A 27,266-nucleotide genomic window follows, 5' to 3' on the forward strand; every position below is an offset into this window, starting at 1 on the left:
AGTAGTGCGAGGGGTCGCCCCGCTCGGGGGGTCCGCGTGCGCCGGCGAGGCTCCAGGGCGTAGAGAGTGAGAGGGTGCGTTTGAGTCTCAAACAAACAAGGTCTCATGATGTTTTCAAGCTCGGAACAGAAAGGACGGGACGCAGGGGAGGGAAAAACAAACGGGTCGACAGAAGAGACTCATGCGCTGCGGATCAAATGGATTCCTCAAATATCCAAACAGCTAATAACATTGACAGCCTCCTGCTCCTCTTCTACTGGATAGCTGCATACCCATTTATCCACTCCAATGAAGAAGGAAACAATAATGGATTAGGAAGCCCCCTTTAGACTCGCTGAGAGAGACTTTATTTAATTTTTAGTCTTCCGGTGCCCCGAGGGAGGAGTATTCACAGTGATCCTGGTGGTCGGGGTCTTTTCTTAAGTGCTGCTGAGAAATGGATCGTTTCGCTTCCCGTCAGTCAGGTGACCGACAGCTACGTCATGTGACGTAGAACGAAACAGAAGGGAAAAAAAGAAGATGAGTGTGGGAGCGCAGTTCGGTCAGCGCACACACGGGTGTTTCTGTGTGTCAGTTGCTAATGGGGCATCATCAGGGAAGTGGTTGCTGCGGGATGAAAGGATAAGCTGACACATGCACACGCACGCACACACACACACGTTAATGCACTTAAAACACACTGAAAACACACTGAAGCTTCCAGACTTTCTCTTCATCTCTTTCTTTTCATATATCTGTGTGTGTGTGTGTGTGTGTGAGTCATATGATATAAATGGGGCCCCACGTTACACAATGTGACGATGAGATCCTCACCTCCAGAGATTGTCCTAATCTCTGGAGCAGCTCACAAGGTTTTCTAAAAGCTTTACCACATCAAAAAGACGTGAGCAGCCAGAACCTCCTGTGCCCGAATCGTTGACTTCTGTGTGGGGTGCGTATTGATTGTCTCCATAATAACCGCTCAATATTACCGCCGCTGTGCATCCCAGCATTGTGAGATTGGGTGGCGCGGTCGCTTAAAACGCTGTGATTGATTGACGGCGAGCTTTTGATTCGGCTCGGGTGGTTCGCACTAATGCAATCGAAAAATGGAAAAAAAAGAAGCATAGACTCACAACATTCTACCGGGAGGATGACAGTATATTGTTCATTTATTGAATGTAAGGAAAAAACAGGTTGCCGTGGTGATAATCCGTCTGTTCGCTTTTCTGTTTGTTCATCCTCTAAAAGGGTCGCCGACATCATCAAACCCTCTGCTGTGTGTCACTAGTTCCTCCCGGGAGGTTAATTGGAACATCTCTTTCATTTGCTAGTGTTTTTTTTCCACCCCACACGCAGTGGAACCGCGTCGTAACTACAGGTGAAGACTTTTGAATGAGTGCGTTGATCATTCAGAGTCACACAGGAAGTTGAAACCATATTTGGGCTTCAAACCGTTTGAGTATTTTTGGGCCTTATTATAATCACTGTGAGCTGGCAGCACTGATTTTGTTTCTTTTTGGGGACGTGATGTGCTGAATGTGTCAACGCCGGCTGATGTATGAACGCACACCCACACACACACACACACACACACTCCTTTACTGATCCGCCCTTCACGTTGTTCATTGAGGCATCGGTGCTGGAGCTAGAATAACCATTGCACTCTCACTGTGTTTGTAGGGGACTTTTCTAAGAAGCTCAGAGAATGTGGGGCGTAACTCTAGCTGGCCACGACGAGTAATGAATACGATTGTAACCTACGTCCAAAACAACAGCAACATGAAGGACACGAGAAGGGAAGGAGCAGCTGGTGACGCCAAAGCTGTGCCCAAAAAAATCCATGATATCATGCTAATTAATTAAGGATCGACACAACGGTAATCTGGGACAAAGTTAAGCAAAGATGCCAATTCCCCCGTTCCCGCCGTGTCAGATGTGATTCTGAACGTTCCAATGGGAAAAAAGTGTATTAAAAAACACAGGCCGGTAGCTCCCTTAAGGTACTTTGCCTCCTGCGGAAAGTCAAACCAGTTTGTCTATCAATCCCTTTTCTAACCGCTCGTGGCCTCTTTTTGAGTTGAGATGAATGGACGGTCGGCTGTCAGCCTCGTCCACATATTCCTTTTAGTGCCCTATTTTACGTAACGGGGCATCGCTTGCTTCATATTTCATCCAATTTTGGATTCTGGCAGCAGGTTGAGATGGTGTTTCGGTGTTTGATATGTTGTAAGCATTTATTACGCCGCCTCTGCTTTCCTCTTCTCTACATTATTTATTTCCCCTCCGTTGATTAGCCCTCCCACTCCACTCATCCAAATCTCACTCACTCTGTTTTGACATTTCTTTCCTCATTCTGTCCCGTGTGCAGGATCGGAAGCTGTCCAAGTCAGAGCGCCAGCGCTTCAAAGAGGAGGCCGGGATGCTGAAGGGTCTCCAGCATCCCAACATCGTGCGCTTCTACGACTCCTGGGAGGGACCCTGCAAAGGGAAGAAATGCATCGTTCTGGTCACGGAGCTCATGACATCTGGCACTCTCAAAACGTGAGTTCGCGAGGGATAAAATCATTCTCCCGAGACGTTAGATCGGCAACTTTGGGGTAAAAGATGACGCCAGATAAGAGAAGTCGCCATAGCGGTAACTCATCGGCACCGAAAGCACGTTCATGTTGTGTATCGTGAAACACCAATTTGCAAGGAATAGACACAAACACGGCTTCTGAAGCCCATTAGGATTGATGATTTTGTTTTAATGTATAAATTACACACACACACACGCACGCACACACACATTCCCTCCTCTTTTTTATTTTCCACTTAAAACAGCCTGTGGTGTTTGTCGGTGCCGGGAGCAGCTGTTAGCGGGTCAGCCGGCGTGTATGACTCATCACATGTCCATCGCAGAATGCGTCTGTTGTTTACAGTGGATCTGTGACAGGCTGAATGCCTGTCGATCCACGTGGGGACACAATAAACTGGGAAAGCTCAGGAATCACGGGGCGACTCTGAGTATCTGTCATTGTCCGTGCCGTGCCCGCATGCCGCTCTCTCCGCCGTACAGAATAGATGTGTGTCTGTGAATGCGAATGTTGAGCCCCCCCCTCTGCCCCCCCACGACACAATAAAAGCCTAAATGTGAAGCGCGTGGCGGACGGCGTGCCCCACGCAGTGCATCGTGGGACATCGGCCCAGCTGCTGCTTCCGCTGCAGATTCCTCTCATTCCTGACGGGAGGGATGGACAGAGGGAGGGACCAAACGGGGCGTATGGTGGTGAGGGGGTTGGGGGGGGGGGGCATGGATCGGTGACCAGACTAAATCAAGAATAAGTGAGACAGCATGCAGATATAAGTAGTCACGTCGATAAGCAGAAAGTGTGCAGAGCGACCTCAGAGTTGGCCCTGCAGCACCAAGGACAGTAGCACCCTCCACTGGAAGACGGCAAAAGCGTCATAACTTTAATAAATGCAGACGCTGTCAGTCCTGCGTCGTTCCCACGTAGCGGTCCATCCAAAGATCTGTGTGTTTACTTTTCAGTTCAGGAGATAATAAAAGAGTTTTCTTGCTCATTTCGATATTCAGACGAGGCCTTGAACAAAATGAGTCACCAGAAGGCAAAAACAATGTTAAGTAGGGCAAGTACGTCCAAACAGCAAGTGGAGGAATCACTTCACACATTGCTTGATAAAAAATTGAAACTATAAGAAATTACAGTTTAATCCCTTAACACCGTGATCCATCCTACTCTACTTTGCCCAGATGAAGGACACACCTGACGATTGATACTCATTCGTGATTTATCTCCTACTCCTACTGTTTGGTCTATAACATGTGAGCGAATTGTGAGAGAAGCGCGCGTATGAAGAGGGTCGAGGCTGCCCGGGATTTGGCTGCCATCCAAATGAAGACTCAGAAAGGAGAGGAACGTGTGTGTGTGTGTGTGTGTGTGTGTGTGTGTGTGTGTGTGTGTGTGTGTGTGTGTGTGTGTGTGTGTGTGTGTGTGTGTGTGTGTGTGTGTGTGTGTGTGTGTGTGTGTGTGTGTGTGTGTGTGTGTGTGTGTGTGTGTGTGTGTAAGGGGTGGAAAAAGAAGGAGACATGGTGAGAGGGAGGCAAAGGGTGAGAATGGAAATACTGACCGGCTGGGGTTCTGGGTGTTAGAGGCCCCTTATCTACAGTATGTGTATCTTTGCGCGTCATTGCTTATCTCTTCATGCAAGCACCAGTACCGTATGTACCGCTCACATGGTCCATATCTATGCACAGCTGCATATTCTCTCCCAGTGCAAAGACACATCTACGCATATTCAGGGAGGAGGGAACTGAGGTACCGACTGAGGAAGAGGAGACCAGAGTGAGGAGTTGAAATAACGGCGAGAGACGGGGATGGTTGTGAGGAAATGAAATGTGTTCACTAAAAGGAGTTTGTGTCCATATTCCTAGTTGTCAAAGTCATCATTTGTCATCAAACTCTTTGTTCTTCGTGAAATTGTGATGGGCATTTCTTTATTTGCTTGGGTAGTGAATGATGAGAGCCGCAGCCCTCGTGTGGGTGACACGCTGATATGAAACTGGCTGAAACGGGTTGAATTGGTGTGTTAATAATGCTGACGTTCACACCTGCCTGTACCGGGTGGTGAATATGTAGCGTGGCCAACAATCCTGCCGAGGCGAGACCAAAGTGAGGACACGATGTACGTTGGTCATTTTGATTCTACCGGTCAGCAGACATGCCGTCCGTTATGAAGGGTGTGTTACTTGCCGCTGCTCCTCTTCCACAGAGACGGAAGAAAAGCAGGTCTGAAGAGCTGGAAATAGAAAACTTCAAAGTGAGATGCGAGGACTCGTTTTTAGACCTCGGTTCAGTCAGTTCGGTCAGCGGAGTTAAAAAAGACGAAAACTCGGACATTGAGTAAAATGAGTTGAATGGATTAAGGAGATGATTTTGAGCCTGAAGTGGTTCAACAAATAAAAACAATTAGCTAAAATCCAATTATTCTGCCTCCTGTTATGCAGTGGAGTCAGCACGTAGCAACCAGAGGTTCTTGTTTGTGTACCAACCGGGCCCCTCCTGTCATTTTGCTTTAGGGCCCCCCAGGAGGTGCCAGTTGAGTGTTCTCTGGTCTAGATGATTAAAGGCCGACTAACCCTCCGTCCCCTGCCTCTGTCCCCTGGCCGTCCTCGGCACTTCCTGGTACCGAGGACACGTCCCCAGCCGATGGGGGCAAATTGGAAACCCTTTGCTTGGAATTCAACCGTTGGGTCTAAATGAGCTCATCAGGAGTGACATCTTCCATTGTGACAAATTAAAATAACGACTCCATGTTTAACTTTTGAGTGAAAGAGGATGAGAAACTCCTGCGTTGGGCTCCCTGTAGTCCTGTGGGGTTCCCTCCAGTTTCCACCCACATTCCCAAAACTACATGGACTAGAGGCTCCAGAATCACACACGGGTGTCCGCTCTGTGATCGCTAGCCACCTGCCAAAGGGTGTCCCAGTCTCTCCCCCCAGTGCATGTCAGGATACGTTCCACACTCATCAACGGAAGCTTGTACCCAGAGACATAACGAAATAGTATCTTATGATGACTAATAAGAATGTGACGTTTACATGACGCATTGGGATATTTTTGCTTTACGTGGTGTTAAAATGAGTAAATGGTTTAAATGGTTGAGTGTCTGCTTGCATACGACCTGCTTGTCTTTCTAAATGGTAAAAAATTAGGCTATTCAACTTCAACTAGCAATAGTGATTTTGTGAAATAAAAATGAAATTAAATGTCTTTTCAAAAGGTAATATCAGTTTACACCACTATTCGTCTCTGTATCAGTAGTTGCATGTGACGTCAGACTCTAACCATGCAGACGGCATCTCTCCTATGTTATTGTTTGTGTCAGTATTTACGGCGTCTCTGTTTCAAAATCGTCCCACAGTAATCGTCTTTGGGTCGTAAGCTTTCCTCTTTAATTGAAGCGTTATCCGTGTTTCCGATTGCCGCATCTTGGCCGACTGTGGAATAATTAACTCCCTCGTGGATGGTTGTCTGTGTCCTGCCACAACAATATCACTGTGTAATACATTAAAAATACTTCTTTTGGCGGACCGATGCCACTTGACGAGTTTACGTCGCTGTCAAAGAGCCTTCTCCGTGTGTTTATGTCCACTTTACGGCCTCTGTTCCCGGCAGCTACCTGAAGCGCTTCAAGGTGATGAAAATCAAGGTGCTGCGCTCGTGGTGCCGGCAGATCCTCAAAGGCCTTCACTTCCTGCACACCAGAGCGCCGCCCATCATTCACCGGGACCTGAAATGCGACAACATCTTCATCACGGGGCCCACGGGCTCGGTGAAGATCGGGGACCTGGGTTTGGCCACGCTGAAGAGGGCGTCCTTCGCCAAGAGTGTCATAGGTAGGAAAAAGCCACCACCACAAAGTCCTATCCGTCGAATATCTCTAACAATGTTTTCTTCTTATTACATGAATAGTGTGTATGATAGTATAGTAAGAGATTTTCGCCGTAGTTGCGCGTCACAATATGTCAATGTATATCTCATTACGATGTGGTTCCTCTTGAGAGGTGATGAGTGATCACATCGAATCTCCCCGCCGCGCTTTAGTCGATGGACCTGAAATGTCTGGGTTTAAAAGCAAACCGCAGGTACTTGAAATGCTGAATACTCACCAGTCAGTCTGCTTCTATGCCAGGATTGAGCTGTCTGGAGATGTGACGTCGACATACTACACACACACACATACACACAGACGCTGAGTAAAAGGTGCCTGCTGGGCTCCGTTATAACAACCGTAACCGCAGATATTCTGGTGTTCGCCCACAAGTGTTATTGTTGTGCAGAGTGGAAATGCACTTGAGGCGAGAATAATCTGCGTTGTAAATCTCACAGCCGCTTCTTAGTAATTAGACAGACCTCAAGTATTTGGACACTAGCAGCTTCCCGCAAAAAAACACACACACACACACACACACACACACACACACACACACACACACACACACACACACACACACACACACACACACACACACACACACACACACACACACACACGCATGCATAAACGCGCACAACAAGTAAGTGATATTGTAATCCACAAATTCCAGCTGTGCTTCTGGGTACTCTGTCCTCTGCTCACTACGAATCATTTGCGTGCGCGTTACTCATGACCGACTAAGCCAAAGTGTTTTCTCTGCTTTGGTTTGTTTAAACCTCTCTGGTGGTTGTATTTAGCCGCATAGCCGCAGATCACCACCCGTTTCATGTAAGAGTGTAACGGCTTTCCCCCTGGCTTTCACCAGGAACCCCGGAGTTTATGGCTCCAGAGATGTACGAGGAGAAGTACGACGAGTCCGTGGACGTCTACGCCTTCGGGATGTGCATGCTGGAGATGGCCACCTCGGAGTATCCCTACTCTGAATGTCAAAACGCCGCCCAGATCTACAGGCGGGTTACTAGTGTAAGTACGCCTCTCCCCCGCGGCCGGCCGCGTCTTTCGGCTGTGAATGAAAAGTATTGATGGTTCCCGTCTCACTTACAGCCGCCCTGTTTGTCCCTCATTTTTTTGTCTGTAATCTCCACCTGACTCCCTCCTCTCCCCCCACCGATACTTGTTTACTGCCTGTATTAATACGTTTGGCATGAGCTGTGGGAGATGCAGTCATATGACCGTGTTTTTGCGTCCTCTCGCTTCTTTTTCCTCGAGCTCTCTCGGATACAGGTTAAATGAGATGACGGTAAATTAGCTCGCTTTCCTTTCGCATTTAGTTTTGTTACATTCCATCTTTAGATAGACAGTTGGCACATGAAACGCTGTGGAAAAACAAAAGGAGACGGACCCAGTGGACAACAGATGCAATGAAAGGCTGTTTTAAGTTGAGTGCTGGCGAGGTTATCACCCCAACACAATCTCACACACACACAGAGGCCAGATGAAAGCCGTCTCCCTCCTTCTCTCACAGGACTGAGCTCGGCTTTGTGGCGGCTGTCGGTGATGCTTAATGGACCACAGGATTTTACTAGAAATCTCTCTTCCTCTTCATCCCTCTGCATCCTGGTGGAGTGCCTCCATTACCGCTGCAACATAAAAAGCAGCAGCGCGAATTAGAAAAGACGCTGAAACATGTGGGCAGAAATCTGCCTTCTTAGTTAGGTACATTTTTCTACCTGATTTTGTAATGTTGTATTCCACCAGAGAGAAAAGAACCGATCTTATTTCTGTCCAATATCATCTCTCTTCAATTCAATTAAAATAATCAATTCAGACAGTATATTTCCATTCATATGTCCAAATGTCTTTGTCTCACTCCCCTAAAATTGGAACCACGAGGCCGGATTTGATTATCGCCGTGACCTCCGCATCTGTGTTTGTGTTTTGAGCTCTAGTTTTGTCGCGGCAATCTCACAAATTGAAAGCGAAAGCGCATTATTGTTCTCAGATGTCAAATGTCAGATGTCAAACAACCTACTTCGGTTGTCTGTATTTGTTATTGTCTCACACACGCACACACATAAGACCTTGTGACAACCCCGGGGTGTCCCAGTCACCTGCTTCCGTTCATTGCACTGCTTGATCGTTCCATGCTGCTTTCCACCCTGCGTTTCCCACAAAGTCCGAGACCTCGGTTCACCCCCTCAATACCCTTCACCTGCAGATTAAGAAATGAAACAACAAACTTGAAACACAGTGTTGTTACGATGTTCTCTGTAGTATTTAACGCTTATGCTAATTAATGATGGTTACGGTTAAAAAGTCAGATGCCAGGTTCCACTAACAGGAAAATATTGAGGAAGGGTTACGAAAAGGTTATTTTGTCGTGCTCCACACTGTTGTTCTGTTTGACTCTCAGGCAGGGCCCTTTAAGAGCGCGTGGCTTCAGCAGATTTGACTCGGACGGTAACGTTGTTGACCGACTTCACAGTTCTTTTCCCCCTGGAACATTCCTTCCCTCCAATCATCCCGGTTTAAACGGAATCACTGCTTTCTCCTTCTCCCCTTCTGCTGTCAGACCTAATAGCATTACTTCCTCCATTAGTCCTAACTTTGTTTGGCTCTCGGAATCACACTGGGGGGTGCGGGAGAGGAACGGGCCGAGAAAGTAGGGAGGGGAGACGGAGCCGGAGGAGGAGAACAGAAGTAGGTGGCATGAAGAGGGTGAAATAAACAGTTAGCCTAGTTTAAAGGCCGAGGCCAACTTCCCACGACATCTTAATCAGCTCTCTAGTGTTCTACTTTCTAGGTAAGTTCCCTTTCTTTTGATTTGATAAATGTTAAACGTGTTCAGTTGCCTTCATTTATATCACCTGCTTTTTTCTCTTTTCGACTCCGTTCAGCTTTTCTGAACTCGTTTTTTTTTTGGCCTGCAATCTACTCATTGTTTTATATCTGATGTGATTAAGGAACAACATCTGCTAGCTACAGTTCTGATTCATCTAGATAAAACTGTGGGCTTTACCTGGATGATTGCATGACTTTAAGCCTACAGCCTTCTCCATAGTATGACCGATGGGGGGGGACTGGTAACATTTTTATTTGCTAATTTGTTATTTATTCAGGACATAGCTTCAGCTCAGTTATTTTTCTTTGTTAGTTTCTGTTTTGATCCAACAAGGTTTGAACATCTGTGCTGGTCATTAAGATGTCTTCTGTCTAACCCTCAAGCAAAAAAATTCTGATGGAACTTTCAAGCTTAGTTTATTGTGCCAAAAGGTATAATACTATGACTGTTTTATCACCAAGAACCAACCTCCTGCGTTGCATTGTGCTGCTTCATTCAAATATAGGTGGTTTCTTTTGGGTTATATCAGTTTTCTTCTTTCGGAAGATTTCCTGTGATGCGTTTTTTTCTTGATGTTCGGCCCAGAAGTGCCTTCAGAATGATTCCCTGCTGATTTCCTTTTACATTACATTACATGTCATTTAGCTGACGCTTTTATCCAAAGCAACTTACGATAAGCGCATTCAACCACAGGGGTACAGACTCAGAAGAACAAGAAAGTGCAATTTCCTCAAATAAGCCAATTTACAATTTGCTATAGATGAGTGACGTTACAAGTACAATTGATTTATTTATTAGTTACATCCATCAGAATGGACTTGATTGACTCTTAACTGTTATGTGTATGATGTATTCCAGAGAATATCAGGGTTTATGGGGGAATTAATAGTTGCCGGTTGGTCTTAATTGGAGAGTCGGTTTCTCTGCAAGTTTCCTAGAAAAAGTTATATTTAATTTAATCAGTAAAAGTTAATCCAGCAGCATCTAATAGGATTTTGTCAGTTCAGTCTTTTGGGTCCTTCTAATATGGTCCATATTTCAGACAATTTCATGACAATTATCTCCAGCACGTGTATTTACCCTTTGGTGTCTGTGTGTGAGAGCCGGACCCCTCGTCTTTCTCTGAAAAGGTTCCTCATCCTCACTGCTCTTCCTCTTGTGTTTGCAGGGAGTTAAGCCTGGCAGTTTTGACAAGGTAGCCATTCCTGAGGTGAAGGAAATTATAGAGGGCTGCATCAGAACAAACAAGGATGAGAGGTGAGACGCACACTCTTAATCCTCTTCTGATTCACAGCTTTTCTTTGTATTTGACCAAAACATTCCCCATACAATCTTGTCTGCCGCTTTAGAATGAAAGGAAAATGACATACCATGTGTGTCCTGTTGAACTACCAGCTGGAGATTACTCCCCTCTTGCATATCCTTATATCTTTGCTCTTGCTCCTCCAGGTATGCTATAAAGACCCTGTTGAACCATGCGTTCTTTCAGGAGGAAACAGGGGTCCGGGTTGAACTGGCGGAGGAGGATGATGGGGAAATGATTGCCATCAAACTCTGGCTCAGGATAGAAGACGTCAAGAAGCTCAAAGGCAAGGAATAATCGTATTTCTTCACGTAATCAAGATCCTGTAGTTACGGAATAAATTGTATTGTCTTCGTTCAGTAAACCGACACTTTGGTACTAATAACCATACACCATTTATGTAGATTTTTGATAAGTCTTCCTGAGCAGCCATTTGTTGACTTGTTTTACAGGCAAATACAGAGAAAACGAAGCCATCGAGTTCTCCTTCGACCTGATCAAGGATGTCCCGGAAGATGTGGCCCAGGAAATGGTACGTACAGAGGGGAAGGATAATGGATGAGACGAACCATGTGTCCGGAAAGCCGGAGGAGGGTTGATGGAGGAAGTAAACAAGTCAAAGGTCCTGTTAGTTAAGAAGAGTGTTTTTTGGCTTCACCCACCGGCCCCAGGTTGAGTCTGGCTACGTTGCCGAGGGTGACCACAAGACCATGGCCAAGGCTATCAAGGACCGCGTGTCTCTGATCCAGCGGAAGAGGGAACAGAGGCAGCTTGTTCGAGAAGAACAGGAGAAGAGGAGACTTGAGACGGAACAACAACAACTGCTGCTGCAGCAGCAACAACAACAGCAGCAGCAACAACAGCAGCAGCAACACCACCACCAACAGCAGCAGCATCATCATCAGCAGCAGCAAGAGACTCTCAAACAGTCTCACACACAGGTTTGTAGAACAGTAAGCCAGCTGTCTTAGTTCCATTATATTATTATCATCAGTAAAGCTGCATTTTGGTCCTTTTGGTGTGTTGACACAACCTCAGTCGATATCCGGATATCTTCCTGGTTCCAGCATCCAGTGGTCCTTTTTTCGTATAATTTACATTGGAGTGTGGGGACACTGTGGACGTGACCCTGACATTTGTCTGTTTGTCTGCAGGTAGAAGCAGAGGAGGGCGAAGCGGAGCAACAGCAGCTTCACTATCAGCTGACGGGCATCCCACACGCATGTAAGACGAAACCCCAAATAGCCAAGGGAGTCGAGCACGGCGTGATCACATTCTGCAAGGATGATGTTGTTTCCGTCACGCGTCTGTTTTTAGTTCTAAGAGACATTATGTGAATCATCTCTGATGTGGGATTTAAGATTGCATTTGCACATTCCTACGGAGATACATAGACGATCCCCACGTAAATACCGACTTGACTGTGAGGTTCTGAATGTGTTGCGCTGGAGGTGACCCTGACAAATCTCCCCTTCTCGTCTCCGCCTCTCAGCTGAAGGAGGCGCGGACAGCGGCCAGGGCTCCTCCGTCTTCTCCGCGGACTCCCCCCACCTGGCTCAGCTGACCATGTCTTACGGCTGCTCCCATTCCCCCTCCCACCCCCAAACCCCTTACCCCTCCACCCCCTCTGCTAACCCGCAGCAGCACCCGGGCTACGCCCAGCCGCCGCCGCAGCCAATGGTGAGTGGCGTTTAACGTCCGAAATCGGACGCCGCGCACGTGTCGGGTTTTGGATTTGCATTTAACGCCGCTGCCTGGCGGCCGTGAGTGGTCAGTTTTGACGTGAGCACAGCGTGGTGTTTTTTCAGAGTGGAAGTGAGTAGTAAATAACGCTTGAGGGGGTGATTTCTTCTCCTGGCCCGGTGCCGCTGTGACCGGCTGCACCGCGGAAGCAGAAACGGAGACAGCAGCTCATCCGTCGGCCGGTGTTTAAGACGCGAGCCCATTAATAACGCAGTCTCACATTTATTCACTTTGTCGGGGGTGTTCTCGCCCATTGAATGGCCGACAGAGCGGTAACTCAAGCACTTAGTCGAACGTTTACTTTCGCGATGAGCCGGCTAAGCGTTCCTTTTCTGTTGTAGTTCATCCTTAACTCGCGTGACTTTCTCTTCAGCCAACCGGGTGTCATGGGTCTCTTTCCCTCAGCGCCGCCATTTCATCAGCCAGTTATACTTTTTCTTTTCTCCCTGTGTTCATAATGCTCCCTCATAAACACATCTGTCGTTTAGTTAGTTACTTTTTCTTTTAGTTTTTGTACTTTGAAAACTTGTTTTCATACATCAGTCATTAAGTATATTTCCTTGGAAACCAGTCAAACCTCATGATCTTTTACTGTGCTCGGATGGAAGCACCATATTCAGAAAGGTTGTGCGATAAAAAACATACTTATTCTTAGTTTCTGGTGGCGGCGGAGTAAAGTTCAGCATTTTTTGATATTATATTATTACATTATATCTTTATAATGTAAACTCAACTAATGTTATACTTTTATCTTATGATGCTGGATTTAGATTTTTCATATTTTGACTCACTCAGTTGATGTTTAATAAGCATAGCTTGTTCTTTCCTTATTAGTAATCCTTAATTGAATAATTGAATGATGGTTTGAACTTATTTTTAGGACCTTTATCAATAGGCTTATTATTCATCATTAAAGGTCATTTCTGTATAGACCGACAAACTGGTTTATCACATTAAATACCTACTTAATGGAATATCTTGAATAACCTTTCTTTCTTGTTATGTACTGTTGGGTTCATTTATTTTATTACTTTAGAATTTATTTTTCATGTTTCTTTGGTCATTGTTCTGTTTTCGTCTGTTTTCCATTTGTCTTTATTGCCTTTGTTCATATGGTAATTTATATTTATTTGTGTTATGCTATTTAACTTGTTTAACTTTCAGGTTTCGTCTGAAATGTGTTGTTTTAAAAACTGGTTTCTCCTACAAAGTCACCGATGCCTTGATGACCTGTTCACATTGTGTTCTTTCTCTTTTAATTAATTCTTCAATAATTAACGAGCTATATTTTGTTTATTTAATAACTTCTAATAGTCAAATTTTTTTTTTCTACCATTTACTAAGCCACTATGTTTTCACACTTCCATTGGTTGTATTTTAAGTTTGCTGCTGTTTACGATGTTTAGTTTTTTTCCGTGTAGTAATTCCTTTGTTTGTTTTTCATGTCGGCCCCCCCCTCCCCTCCCTCTTCCGGCCTACAGCCTGCGTCGCGCCGTCCCCGAAGCCGTAGCATGTCTTTTTGCGTCCCTCCCTCCTCCTACTCCTTTTCCCACGCTCCTCCACGCGCGGCCGCTCCCCCAAAGCGGCCCTCCACCCCTCCTCCAGACCTGTCCTCCTACACCACCACCACCACCACCAACTCCTGCATGCCTCTCGCAGCCGAGAGGGACTCGTTCGCCGGGCGCCTCTCAAAGGCCCTGGAGACGGTCCTGCCCCTTCACTCGGCCTCCTCTCTGCCCGGGTCCAGGCAGCGGAGGGCCAGCCTACCCGCCCTGTTCTCCACCCCCGTAGGTGCACAGTCTTAAAGCCCAAGGACGGAGGGAGAAGAAGGGAGGGAAAGAAAGATGAGGGATGGGGGCCACTGGTGTCGGGAAGTCAAAGATAAAACTGCTTAGATGCAGAAGTCAATGTACTGGTATTTGTCAAATTTTCTCTCACAGCAGAGGATGACACAGTGGATGAAACGGCTTGTTTTACTCGGGCAGTTTTTTGTCACAACTTTGAAGCACTAAACAAGTAAGAAGTGCATAAACAGCCATGTGGAATCTGATCATTTGAGGAAAACATCAATTATTTTAGTAGCACTGTATCCCTCGCAGACACTTTAACTAAATATGTTCAAAGTATTCTTCCCCTTCATATTGATTCAATCTTCTAGAATATAATGTGGGCTGAGGTAATTGTGTATCTTCATTTAAGATATTTAAACACACCCCTTTGTCTTGATTACTATGACCTCAGAGTGCAGTTTACTTTCAGACACCGCTGAGTCTCATCCCGTCCATCCACCTTTCTTTAGCTCCATTTCTCCCTCTGTTGGACCGACATGTATTCATGTTGAATACAGATGGTCTGGCTTTACCTTTAAACGTTGCTCTATGATACAAAGTCCCATATCACCTGCACGTGCCATCAGGAAAACTGCTCATATATAAACCAAATTACGGTAGTAACGAGACGAACGACATATCTGACAAAAATAATCATGAAAATAGGTCATGAGTCACATACTGTGAGTGAGAGTGGGTCCCTGTATCCCCTCCCCCCCCCCCCCCCCCCCCCCCCAAAAAAGGGGCATTCGGAAATGAACTAAAATGGCTAGAGCAACGGGAGCTGATTGGGCTTTCTTGTTTAAGGCATATTTGGGTTCCCTTATTAAACAGCTGACAGGAAATGATGCAAGAGTAAGATGGCAAATGTTGCTCAACTAAAGTTCTGGCTCAGAGTCAGCGCCTCGACCCCGTGGGGAGGCGCCGGCGGAGCATTAACTTGACAAGTGAAGCCACCAAGCCTGTCTAGATAGTCCGCTTGCGGCGACGACGCTGGAAGATCGATGGAAGAATCTCTGCGTTCAGAGACAGTTTTCCTGACTGCACGTGTGTCAGGATATGATTGAGCTCATTTGGACTTTTCATATTCTACTTTATAAAGTACCCCACTGTGTATCTACTTGTGATCTCTCACAATGTCCCCCACTTGTCTTTGTTTTTTTTTTAGCTTGCCCTGTCCGTCTGTTCTCTTTGAGGCTAAACATTCCCTCTAAACTTCATCCATTTTTACAGCTCCTGGTTGTGTGTCTTCTTTTCAACCACGTCTTTTGTTTACAATGTGGCAATGTGTTCCTTTTTTCTTTTTCTTTTTGAAGTGGTCCTCTTTACTCGTTTCCCCATTTCACGTGGGCCTTTGCCGTGGTTTCTCTCTCTCTCATTCTTAAATTCATTGTATCTCATTGTCGCAGCAGCATTCAATGCCGCACCCCTACAGTGGAGGAGGAAGCACAGGAGGAAGCACAGGAGGAGGAGGAGGGCCAGGAGGGAGCATCCCCCTCCAAACTTTCCAAGACCCCCCTAATATTTTCTTCCCTTGCATCCCCGAGCGACCCATTTCCTTCTCGCCTCCACCCACCGGGCCTCCTAAGGGCTACAACACCCAGAGACGCAAGAGCACGTCCATACTCGAGGCTCACACCCGACACTTCCAGCCGGCCTACCCGCGCTATGGGAGCGGCCTGCACCCCTTTTCTGGGATGGAGGGCGTTGAGACGCCGTCCCTCTACATGGTGAATCCCGGTTTCGCCGCAGCCGCCCAGAGACTCGGCGTTGGCGAGCCGCTGCATCTCCAGGGACAGTCCGACCCAAGTTTATACGCCTACAAAGACATGAGGGCGGAGCACGAGGAGGTGGTGAGGAGGCTGAGTCTGAATCAAGCCGCCTTGTTGGACCATTACGAAGCGATGGCGTACGGAGGATACCCAATGGCCGCACACCAGCTCGGCCACTTGACTTTCCATCAGCAGAGGCAAGCGGCGGCGGCTGCTGCTGCGGCCGGCTTCGGTTTCGACCCGGTTCCTCCACCGCAGCCGAGCTTCTTGCACGCGCACCTCATGCAGAGAATGAGCGCGCACAGCCCCATCCCGCCGCCTCTGAGTGCGCCCGCTGGCGGCTCCTCGTCATCGTCGGACGGATGCTATCCGCCACCGCTCCACGCCACCCCGTCGCCTTTCGCTATTGCCGCGCCTCCGGTGATGGCTGAGGCCCCGCCCACAACTGGAAGTGCTTTCGAGTTCCATTTAGCTGCAGCCGCCGCCGCCGCTGCTGCGGGAGACCCAAGCCTCCTGGCATCCAGACTTTACCGGGCCAGAAGGAGCTCCATGGACCTCCCTTTGGAGGACAACACCGGGGCTGGATCAGGTGGCTCCGGCACGTACAGCCGCCTTCAGCCGGTGACCGAAGAACTGTACGCGTATCTCAGTCCCGAGCTCCCCTTACCGCCGGGAAGTCTCCTTCTTCACCACATGGGGTTAGCCGCAAAAGACCGGAGCCCCGAACCTTCCAGTGACTCTGTGGCGTCCTCCGATGCCGGGGAGTTCCAGTCCCCTCCTCCCCCTCCGCTCCTGCCTCCCTTCGACCCCTCCGCCGCTCAGTCCATCCCTCACTCGTCCTCCGCTGCGCTCTACGATTGCTCCTCAGGGGGAGGAGGAGGAGGAGCGTTCCCCATGGAGCCCCAGGGACACCCGCCCTCCATGCAGAGCTTTTTCCCCGCCACGCCGTACAGCGAACCTAGGGGAGCATCGTCGGCCCAGCTAGAGTCTCTGATCCAGAGCGCCTGGGCTCGGCATGGAGGGGTGATACCAGCCCAGCCCGACATGACATACCACGAGTCAGTGCTGGCCATGCAAGCCGCTAACCCCGCTCTGGTACTTAGACCTTAGTCCAGACCTTAAAAACACCTCTGGGTCCATTACTAGTTGAAATGAAGTTGCTTTTATGTTATAGCACAGATCCGCAACCAGCATTTACAATTACCTTGTAATTGCACAAATGAATGTTAATTGACTGCAGACAGTCAACAATTCATGGATTGAGAATTTTCATAGTGATCTTTTGCTCATGAGGTCATTTGCATGTAGTTGGAAACTTGATAATTTGAATATATTTAAAAAATAGTGTTATCCATTAAAGTCATTCTTTCTATAAAAGCAACTGAATTAGTAATGATAGTAATTTGACCCAGAATATACCATTCAGATACCAGTCATACCAGTCCCTGTTTTTTGTTTTTGTTTTTCGGTCCTTCCAACCGAGGAGCCCCAGTCGATGCGTATTGTCTTTATGTAGTCTTTGTTTGGGATTTTAATCCCTCCCAGGCATATCCACGCGACAGAGTGGTTCTCTTGATCTGCCTTCACAGTCGCTCACATTATGGCAACGTGTGCTTCCCGCAATCCTTGAACATTTGCTTTGTAAAAATGTCAAGCGCATTGCTTCAGTAAGAAGTCACGCATGAGGTTTGAGCCCGGAGCACATCTGGCTTCAACCAGAAACATTCGATTTGAAATCCAACATGAGACTCAATATTGTGACTTGAGAGATCTTTTTTTTAAAGTCACCATTCAGAGGGTAGTCTTTGAGACAAACTCTGTTGTGCCGCTTGATAAGCAGTCTAAGACCCCTCCTGTGTTTATGTTGTGTTCTTTTTTTTTCTTTTTACTTTTTTTGTGAAAATCAGTAAGTAACATGTTGTCTGTATGTTCATATACAAATGTGTATGAGAAATGTGTGTTTGTGTTAGTATACTGTACAGTATACTCACATTCTTACTCTTACAAATCCAAAGTCTGTTTGGGCCTCAAACGATGAAATTTAACTCAAACAACGGTGATTTAATCACGTGCACAATGAATAGTGCGTTACAAATGAAGAAAAAGATTGAAGTATGATGAAGCTTTGAGACTTTGTTGATTTGTATGTACAAACACCCAGAAACATACAACAAAATAAAGGGGACTTAGACAAAACTTCCGATGTAACCATTCAGATAGCCTTTAATTTGAATATTTTGCATTCTGTCTGTTGTTTTGTGTTGTAATTGCTAAAGAGCTCGGCTTTAAGTCAGTTCTTTAATGTAGAACATTGTAGTGTTACCCCCCCCCCCCCCCCCCCCCCACTGGAAATCAACCTCCTACACAAGGTTCAAAGGTCACATATCAAATTCATTGAGCCCTTAGAACGCTGATACTATCAGTGTTCCCTTTACTTTTTTTCTTTCATTTGAAACATCCCTTTTGCTTCAGCCTTTATCTGTCACTACTCATTATCCTTCTAACTATTCTTGCCATGAATTTTATTTAATAGCTATCTAGCTGTCGTGATATTCTTTATCTCTCCGTGACTGCTTATGATGTTAAGAAAAAGGTAGCAGTGTCTCTGACGCCCGTGCTTCACGAGCAGTAGAAAGTTGTAAAAATCCTTCCAAGGATCGAGTCCGTAGGAGAGCACACAGCCGCCCGCATGCCGGCGCGCTGCAGATTATCTGAAGGATTCAGGAAGGGATGGTGCTCGATGCTCCCCGGGAACGTACCGGGATCGAAAAATCAATCATTCCAAAATCTATGTTGACTGTAAGTAGGCAGAAGATCCGTAACATTTCAGACTTTCTTTAAGGATTCTTCTGCGCATCATTGAAAGAGCGGTTTAGATCGAAACAAAAGTTTGCTTTCAGGGTCACGTGGTGCAGCATCCGGATGAAATCTCAAAAACTCAAACTCACGATAGAGTCTGATATCTTTTTTTCTCCTAGCGCTCACCATTTCTTTTACATCCGGCGATCTTTTATAACCAAACACGACTCGGGCCCGTTTACAGTTTCAAGCTTTTGGTTTCCCCCCGAACACCGACATCAGGAGCAGACCGAGTCAGCCGCCACATCCATGACTCCTATCTCATCAAACGCCATAGAACAACATCTCAGGGAAAACAGCAGTACGGTTATTTGCAAGATATGACGCCTGTATTCCAGTTTCTACTTATTGCTTCTTTGACTTAATATCACTACCAATCACTAAGGGTTTGACCTGCATGTGAAGAACGACCCCTGTACTTACACCCTGCCTAACCCCAGTTCTGTGACTGTACTGTCCATGCTACACTACGAACTGTGAATGCAGTTGGTATTGGTGCGCGTGTATCTGTTGCCGTATAGATGGACGTTTACTGTGTGCATGTGTGCATACACAAGAAGAATATGTAGACCAATACGTGTGCTGCAGAAGTACCTTGTGTTTGCACTCAATGTACACTTTCTTTCTTGACCAAAATGCCAACGTGCTCTGATTTAGTCTTTTCTCGTTTTTTCTTTTTCTCCTCATTGCCAATTTCTCTCGATTTCCCCCCTACCCTCCCACCTTCCGATGTCCCTCGACACCACGTCCTCTCTGTCCACACTTCTGTCTGTCTTTCTCTAAATCTGTTCCACAGCAACAGACTCCCACGCCCCAGTCCTCTCCGGCACCGCCGCTGGTCCCCGTCGCCTCCCAGCCAAATCCTCCCGGGACCCCTCAACAGGTCAGGAAACTCAAAACCATTTTTAAGCAACCTAAAAAAAAGGGGCCCTTTTTAGACATCCAGTCTTCCCTCTCGTGTCCACCGCATGTGCTTGTACAGCAATAACCGTGCACGTCGGCTTTCACTTTGAAGTTGTTGCCTTTGCCTCAAGGTATCGACTCCCACAGAGCTTCCACTTTGCCTGCAGTCATAGCAAAGTCTTTTTGAGGGACCCCCCCAGCACAAGCCACTGCCGTGAACTAATTGCGACCCTAAGCTGATTTGATTAAGCATGAAATTGGATGTGAATCAGTAATGAAGAAATTCAAAGGATGGAATGAATGAAATGCAGTAAGGCCGAGATCCTCCTTGTGGCAGTGGCAAGTGGGTGGCAACTTTGTGACAGGCAGCGGCAATCGCCAGTAAATCAGTCGGCGTCACAACGGCACGCTGGGTGGGAGGAGCCAATTTTCCCCAGAAACAACTGTTATTTGTACGACAGGTCAGCTGCTGTAAATATTTTATTTTATTTAATTTTATTTGAGACACGTGAGCCCCCGTCTTCTTATTACAGAGGCTAATTTTAGGTTTGGACCGGCGGGTTCCGTGTAGGGGGTGGGGCTCTCAAGTTTGATGCCACCCACTTGCCACTGCCACAAGGAGGATCTCGCTGTCACTCATGAAATGTCCATTTTTGAAATAGCAAAACACTTGTATTGATATTGTGTTTGTAGTTTACAAGATACTTTCATATTAATATTGATTGACAAGCAATAAGGAAATTGACAATGCAGGGGGTTTATTACGAACAGAATTTAATTAGATAATATTGTTCTCCCACTTTTACCAAGTCGGATTATAGTTTATCCAGGTAATCACGTTTGGGAACAACACTAGCTATAAAATTAGTATTGTGTACGCATGTACACTTATTTTGATATTGAATAATTCTCCTTCCTCTCTTTTTTCCACTAATATCTGTGTCGCATTCTTTTCCATTCCCTCTCCAGGTGGTTTCATCCAGTCACAGTATTACATCAGTCCAGAGCCCCACGCACACAACGCTTCCACAGGCCTCTTCCCAGGTACGTTAAGACGGCACCACTGATGAAACGCACCCTATATATATATATATATAAATAAAACAATACTTTGTAAACTACGTTGCTAATGGACGCAAGCTGGGGCTGCAGATCACAAAGCATCTGCATCGACCTTCACTGAAACAACACATACATATAGTAATTACATAGTTTGATGTTATCCAGTCATGTCACACATACAATGCCAAAGCCAATTTATTAAACAGTGGTTTATTAAAGTCTTCAGCCGCATTTACACACAGTCGCCGTTAGTCTTCATATTCATCACATTTGAGTGTTGTTGCTGCGCGTTTTGCTTGTCGTCTCCTTTCTTCGTCAGCTCAGATGGTTTCTTCTGTTTTTCTTTCCACTCTCTGGCCTGCTGCCTGCACTTATCAACCCGGGTTTGTCCTAATGTTTGTTTATGCAATTAACTATGTACTTGTCCGTACCAATGTATGTGTAAACAAATGTTTGATTGTGTGTGTGTGTGTGTGTTCAGTTTTTCGCCTTGAGTCCGTCTCCCAGTATAGAACATCTGTATCTGCTGTACCAAGCTGCTCAGCTAGTCCTTGTTCAGGTAGCAGGACGTGTACGAGTGTGTGTGGCTGTAGCGTACGTACTGTCGAGGCCCCCGTGTGTCTGTACGTGATGTGCTCAGTGAATCCTGCTGACAATCCTCGTTGGTAGTTTGCCCCAGATGTAATGCTCCTTCAAACTCTATCTTCTTAAAGTTTCATTTCCTCCAACGGTCCTTGTTATGCATAGTGGCAAATGCCAAAACTGTCCAATCAAGGGGTTACCTGTCAGTCCTTCACCTCACTGGTTGTTATTTTCATCGCTGCACGTTTTGTCGTGGGTAAATTAATTCAGTAATACAATGCAGGAAATGTAAAGATCCCATGTTGAGTTCTTGACTTGCGTGGATCTGTGTTGTTTTTATCTCATGCTTGACTGGCACCTTGTATGTATGCGTGTGGTGAGGTGGTGTATTGAGTTAATAGCCTAATGTTCGCTTTTACCTTCTTTTAAATTGCATTCATTCAAGTGGTGCTCATTTGTGTGGATTATCCTGGTTAGCTTGTGTTTGTGTTTGCATGTTCATAAGAGTTCTGTGTGTTTTACACAACCTTTGTTATTTTATTTGAGACGTCGTCACTAAACTGATTTGATCAATGTTCCAGTGAACTATCCATGGTTGTTTTTCCCAGTGTCTTTTAACTTTAACTTTATTTATTTATCGTGGTAATCGATAAAGAACCACACTCACATGATTAGCAAGTAGTTTTAATTTTTAAAGTCTTTGAGGTGAAAATACAGACCAGCTTTAGCTCACTGTTCCGTTACCGAGGCGATTTACCTCATATCTTTGCTCGGGTTGATCTTCTTCCTCATCCTTCCTATGACGTTGCTCCCTTTCCTCCTACCTGTCCCCTCTGCCTCATCTACCTTCTTATTTTTCCCTTTATTTTCCCTTTCTGCCTCCTCCTCTGCCTGCAACCGGCTCTTCCTCCTCTTCTCAGCCCAGCTTAACCCCATCTTCCGTTCCCATGGTGACACTGCCCTGTCTGTCGCGGTCCCTCCCTGTTACCATGCCGACAGCGGCCGTGGCTTCCCCTCCCTCTCCTCTGCCCCTCCCTGTCGGGGCGCTGCCTACTATTGTTTCCTCTCCTCCTTCTCCTCCTGTGCCTCAGCCGTTGGCCACGGTGGTGCCAATCATCAGTGTAGTCACGGCTCCGCCCGATACTCCCGTGGAAGCCCCGCCCAAGGTACTGGTTATAGACAGTGAGACCTCGCCTGAATACTACAGGTGTTTGCCTGAGATTGTTGGATTTTGAACGTGGCTTTTTATGGAATTCCTACGATAGCCGCATGTTATATGAGATGCAAGAATGTTTTCATAGTCTTGTTTGATGTGCTGATATATTCTTATTTGGTTTTACCACATTGAATAAGTAGTCCGTGGTTTACTAGCTTTTGTGGCTTGGTTGAGTGTAGCAACGCTGACTTACTTTTGAAAAGAGAAGTGCAATAATTGTTTAAAAGGAGTCCTGGATCGTTGGTGTTGGTCTGCTGTTTCAAGGTCTGCAGGAGTTGAACTCTGCTATATCTCTTCCCCATATTTTCAATATCTCTGTCAACTTTTCAATTATAAATACATAACATTATAAAACACCATCGTTTTCCTATTTTTGGAAGTTCTTACTTCTGTACTTTTTTTCCATGCTGTAGTTTTACTGGTTGGGACCAATTTTAATGTGTCCACGACTCCTAGTTTTACCCTAAAAATATGAACCTACTTCTTACCTTCTAGGTAAATTTCTCTTTTATTTTTGTCTAACTTTGCTTAAGTTTCATTCCTTCCTGCTACATCTTCTTTCCCTGAATGTCGCTGGTGTTTGTGTTGATAGCGATCATCTTGATTCTCGTGTGTGTTTTATTGTGCATTTTCATGTGCGTGTGTTTCAGTCTGCCTCTCAGTCTTCAGAGTTGTCCCAGTCCCAACTGCAGCCACCTCAAGTTCTCTCATCTATAGAGAGGTAATACATGTGCAACCAAGCAAACACGCTGCCCGAACCGCTCAAATATCCTTGTTCACATTTCATCTTTTTGAATTTGAACGCCTCTGTACCTCAGCGGCCACTCTGAGACTTCGGGTCTGAGTGACGGCAACGAGGGAGGAGGGGGTCGCCACGAGGGGCGCTCCACCAAGCGGCATCAGAGGCGTTCCGTTCGAAGCCGATCGCGCCATGAGAAGACCTCAAAGGCGAAGCTGCATGTCCTCAATGTGATTGCACGTTCTATAAACTTATAATGAATTGCTTGTTTTTTTTTTACATGAGAAACATCTATTAGAGATATCTGATGCATCTTTGTCTGTGTGTGTGAAAAGATCTCCAACCGAGGAGACCGGGTAGCAGAGTGTCAGCTGGAGACCCACAATAGGCAGATGGTGACGTTCAGATTTGACCTGGACGGAGACAACCCCGAAGAGATTGCCCAGATCATGGTACACAGGCCCTCATTTCAGGGCTCTCCAGCTCTATTAATACCTCAAAGCCACTGTGAATATGCTTGAGATGCCAGTTTGCGTGCCACCTTCCCTCTGTCACCCAAAACCACTGAGGGGCACATAATTGCTGTCCTTGTGCTTTCATTGAGAAATCAGCAGGTTCCCACACAGAGCTTAAATGACACGTCGGTGGTACAAACCAGCTTTGTTTCTGTCCCACATTACAAACACACGCATCTTCTCACATCAGGTCCAGAGCGAGTTCATACTGGAGAGTGAGAGGGAGTCATTCATCGAGCAGGTTCGAGAGGTGATAGAGAACGCAGATGAGAAGGGTCTGGAGAGAGACACCAACAGCCAGGTAATTACAACACTCAGTCTTCATTGCTTTCTCCCTTTTTCAGGCCGCTGATGTTCTTGATTGATGAAAGGGTGAAATACTTGCTTATATCCACTGTACAGTTCTTCTTTTCAGTCTTAAATATGTATCCATATTTCTTCTACACCATCTATCCTTGTTGTGTTGTTTATCCACAGATGGAAGGTGATATGGCGCAGCAGATTCCTGCTATATCTGTCCCCATGCCAGGTAAAACTAAACAAAACCGGTTTAGTAGAACAACCTGCACTAGTTTGAGTGGCAGTGGAGCAACTGTAAGACGAGGCTCGAAGCATCTGTGTGAAGCATTTGTTTCCTTGAGCTGAATCATGTAGACATGACAGAATTTTTACACACTTTTCCTACTTTAAAGCTTCTATTTTCAATTCACAAAGCTTCCTGTTGCTGTTTTAGCAGGTTACCTGTAGATAAGGACAGCAGTTTGCATATCATTCTGTCTGAGATGAACCGATGTTTTGACGTGCACCTCTCCACAGACACCCCTCCCAGTGCGACTGCCCAAGTGGTCCATTCAGCAGGTCGCAGGTTCATCGTCAGCCCCGTGCCTGAAGCCAGGCTGAAGGAACAAAGGTTTCCCACATCTCCTTCTCCTGCCCGGGCACCTCCTCCAATTGGTTAGCTGTGTGTGTGTGTGTGGGGGGGGGGGATGCGTCGCACAAGCAGTTCACTCCTTTTCTTTTCCAAAAGGAAGGATTTGTTTGCCTTACTTGTTGGACTTCCACATAAAATTTGTAGACATAGATGGCTTCTAAGAAATGAAGACCCATGTTGCACGTTTTTTTTCTTATCAAGCTTTAACAAAAACTCTGCAAAGCTGTAATGCTTTTGAAGTACATTCCATGACCGTTGAAATGCAATAAGACAATGATATCACTTCAATCTCATCAACACAGTGACCTCGATTCACCTAACAAACCTAAACGTTTTTTCTTCTTCTCCCAGTTCCTCCACCTTCAGCTCCACCTGAGACTCCGGCTCAAGGTGTGGGCTTGTCCCTGTCTGCTGGAGTGATCAGCTTACAACAGGCCTTCACCGAGCTCCGACAGAGCCGGTTTGATGCTGGACCCAGTACCGCCCCAGCTTCAATCCACTCCACCCATCCTCTCCTGCAGCCCGCGTTAGCATGTGTGCCCCCACAGGCCAGCCTCGTCACCCCCACTGCGGACGCCACGGCCATTTTGACCCGGGCACAGGAGCAGGCCTCTGCTGCCTCTCTTCCTCCCCCGACCTGCTCCGCCCCCTCCTCTCAGCACGCCGTCAGTCTCAGCCCCCCTTCCTCCTCCTCCCCTCCTCCTTCTGTGGTGAATCAGTCCATCCTTCAGTCACAGGTGGCGCCACAGGCTGTGTCCCAACCCCACGGACCGGTGCAGGTCCAGGGCCCAGCACAAGTTCAGCCCCAGGCTTTCGCCCAGCCTCAAACCGCCGCTGCTACTTCAGCACCCTCTGCTTTAGCACCCGCCAGCGTCCCCCCGACAATGCTCACCTCCCTTCCTCCTGCCCAGACCCTTCCTCCCGTGTCCTCCCCTCCAGGCTCCGGAGAAGTGTCCCCCGATCCTCCGTCGGTCTCTCCCCCCTCCTCCACTTCTGTCATCCCCACCACGGCGATCCTTGGCCCCCTACCGGTTCCCTCTGCTGCCTCCCACCCCGTCCACAGCCCCCCTTCCTCCTCCGCCGTGGGGCTTCAGCTGGCGACCGCCGGTGTTCCCTCAGTCCAACCAACCTCTGTCCACTCCCAGCCGCAGATGGTAGCCCTGCCCGGGCTGACGCACACACACTCTGGGGAATGCGACGCAAGGTGAGCGATGGAAGAGATGTCTTTATTTAATCTTAGTTCATTTACTAATTCAGACTCGTCACTTTTCTGGGACCATCTTGAGTATCAAACACTGATTTTTTTTCGTTCATGGAGCAGAGCTGTAAAACCTCGCTTGAACCTTTTTCACAGGTGTGAGGCATTCACTGATTCGCAAGGCAAACCGGACGACATCCAAGCTCTGGAGAAGAAGCTGCGTTCTCTCTTCATGGATCTCGGTGGACCCCAAGGAGACACCTTGGCAGCCGACCCTGCCTCTGGAGCTCCTGTTCCAGGTACATCGTCCCCAAAGGGCCCCTGCTCTACCTCCGGCACATCTGTCACCACACCTGGCTCCAGTCAGCCAGCCAATCCCCCTCAGCCCCCCTCCAGCCTGTTACTCGGGTCACCTCTCCCCATCCAGGGACCTGGAACACCGATCACCACCCCGTCACCCATCGGTAGGTGCATTAATGTGGTTGTGCGTGCCGGGTCAGATAACAATTTCCTTTGATTATGCTGCTCACTGACTTTGTGGTTTCAGTTTCCTCAGTCATACCTACTTCATCCTTTGGCCAGACCACTCCATCCAAAACCCCTTTATCCAGGACAACGGTGAGTGAGCCAGTATACTGGTTGTATAGATGTAGTTAGAGCACCAGTTATTGTACTCTAGATAACTGCTGAGAATTCTGTGGTTATTTCTCCTCTTCCTCAACCAGCTTTTTGAAGAGAAAGTCATTTATAGTGCTACACTTTGAAATGTTACGAAGCCATAGATTATTTCATCTTTACAAATAACAAGTGTTGCAAGATATTTCCGCTCACTTTTCTTACAATTTAACTAGCATGCAAATTTCTCTTAACATTCTTCACATCAAATACTTTCTTAAACCCCCTCTTGAAATCTTTGCTCTTATTTCTCCCACTCTGTCTTTTCATCGACTCTCTTTCTCTGGGATTAGGCCAGTTCTCCTCCTTCAGAACTCCCGCCGTCCTTCCCCGGACCTTGTCTAATACAGGTGTTTTTTTGTTCATTTTTAGTTGGATTACCAGTGAAAAGCAACACTGTATGCAGCTGAGCCTGTAATGCTTGTGTTTATTGTGTTGTGCTGTATCTGCTATATCTGCTGTCTATAAATAGTGATTCTGTTCTGCGGAAATGCATCTGACTCATAGTGCATATTGACTATGTTAAAAGCTTGTGAGACATTATTGGTTCATCTCCATTGTACTTTTACACACTAAATAACTACGCACACATCAGACTAAACAGTACAACTCTACGGTGTGACATCAAGAAATACATTACACACTTTTGTGTATATGCTACCGTCAAAGAAGAG

The 27,266-nt window shown here is 46.7% G+C and overlaps 1 protein-coding gene across 15 annotated transcripts in view; it reads left to right on the forward strand.

The window, feature by feature from the left end:
* wnk1b (WNK lysine deficient protein kinase 1b) overlaps positions 1-27,266 on the forward strand; it is a 66,184-nt gene that overhangs the window by 26,245 nt on the left and 12,673 nt on the right. For 4 of the 15 annotated variants that reach the window (XR_013467262.1, XM_078100257.1, XM_078100259.1 and 1 more), the window contains exons 2-25: positions 2,351-2,523; positions 6,162-6,382; positions 7,289-7,446; positions 10,434-10,522; positions 10,715-10,854; positions 11,021-11,100; positions 11,240-11,509; positions 11,723-11,792; positions 12,061-12,248; positions 13,793-14,098; positions 15,550-17,007; positions 19,568-19,654; positions 20,644-20,718; positions 22,239-22,484; positions 23,185-23,255; positions 23,353-23,503; positions 23,609-23,725; positions 23,979-24,089; positions 24,266-24,317; positions 24,605-24,742; positions 25,071-25,923; positions 26,074-26,381; positions 26,465-26,535; positions 26,886-26,942. Coding sequence is in view for 13 of the 15 variants with exons in the window: in XM_078100257.1 (XP_077956383.1) it covers positions 2,402-2,523; positions 6,162-6,382; positions 7,289-7,446; positions 10,434-10,522; positions 10,715-10,854; positions 11,021-11,100; positions 11,240-11,509; positions 11,723-11,792; positions 12,061-12,248; positions 13,793-14,098; positions 15,550-17,007; positions 19,568-19,654; positions 20,644-20,718; positions 22,239-22,484; positions 23,185-23,255; positions 23,353-23,503; positions 23,609-23,725; positions 23,979-24,089; positions 24,266-24,317; positions 24,605-24,742; positions 25,071-25,923; positions 26,074-26,381; positions 26,465-26,535; positions 26,886-26,942 (5,439 nt within the window). In the remaining 2 variants the exon portion in view is untranslated. The remainder of the gene's footprint in view (positions 1-2,350; positions 2,524-6,161; positions 6,383-7,288; positions 7,447-10,433; positions 10,523-10,714; positions 10,855-11,020; positions 11,101-11,239; positions 11,510-11,722; positions 11,793-12,060; positions 12,249-13,792; positions 14,099-15,549; positions 17,008-19,567; positions 19,655-20,643; positions 20,719-22,238; positions 22,485-23,184; positions 23,256-23,352; positions 23,504-23,608; positions 23,726-23,978; positions 24,090-24,265; positions 24,318-24,604; positions 24,743-25,070; positions 25,924-26,073; positions 26,382-26,464; positions 26,536-26,885; positions 26,943-27,266) is intronic. The other 11 variants (XR_013467263.1, XM_078100260.1, XM_078100262.1 and 8 more) reach the window with 8 other exon arrangements.

Source organism: Gasterosteus aculeatus, chromosome 4 (genome assembly GCF_964276395.1).
Source record: "Gasterosteus aculeatus chromosome 4, fGasAcu3.hap1.1, whole genome shotgun sequence".
Taxonomy (NCBI): domain Eukaryota; kingdom Metazoa; phylum Chordata; class Actinopteri; order Perciformes; family Gasterosteidae; genus Gasterosteus; species Gasterosteus aculeatus.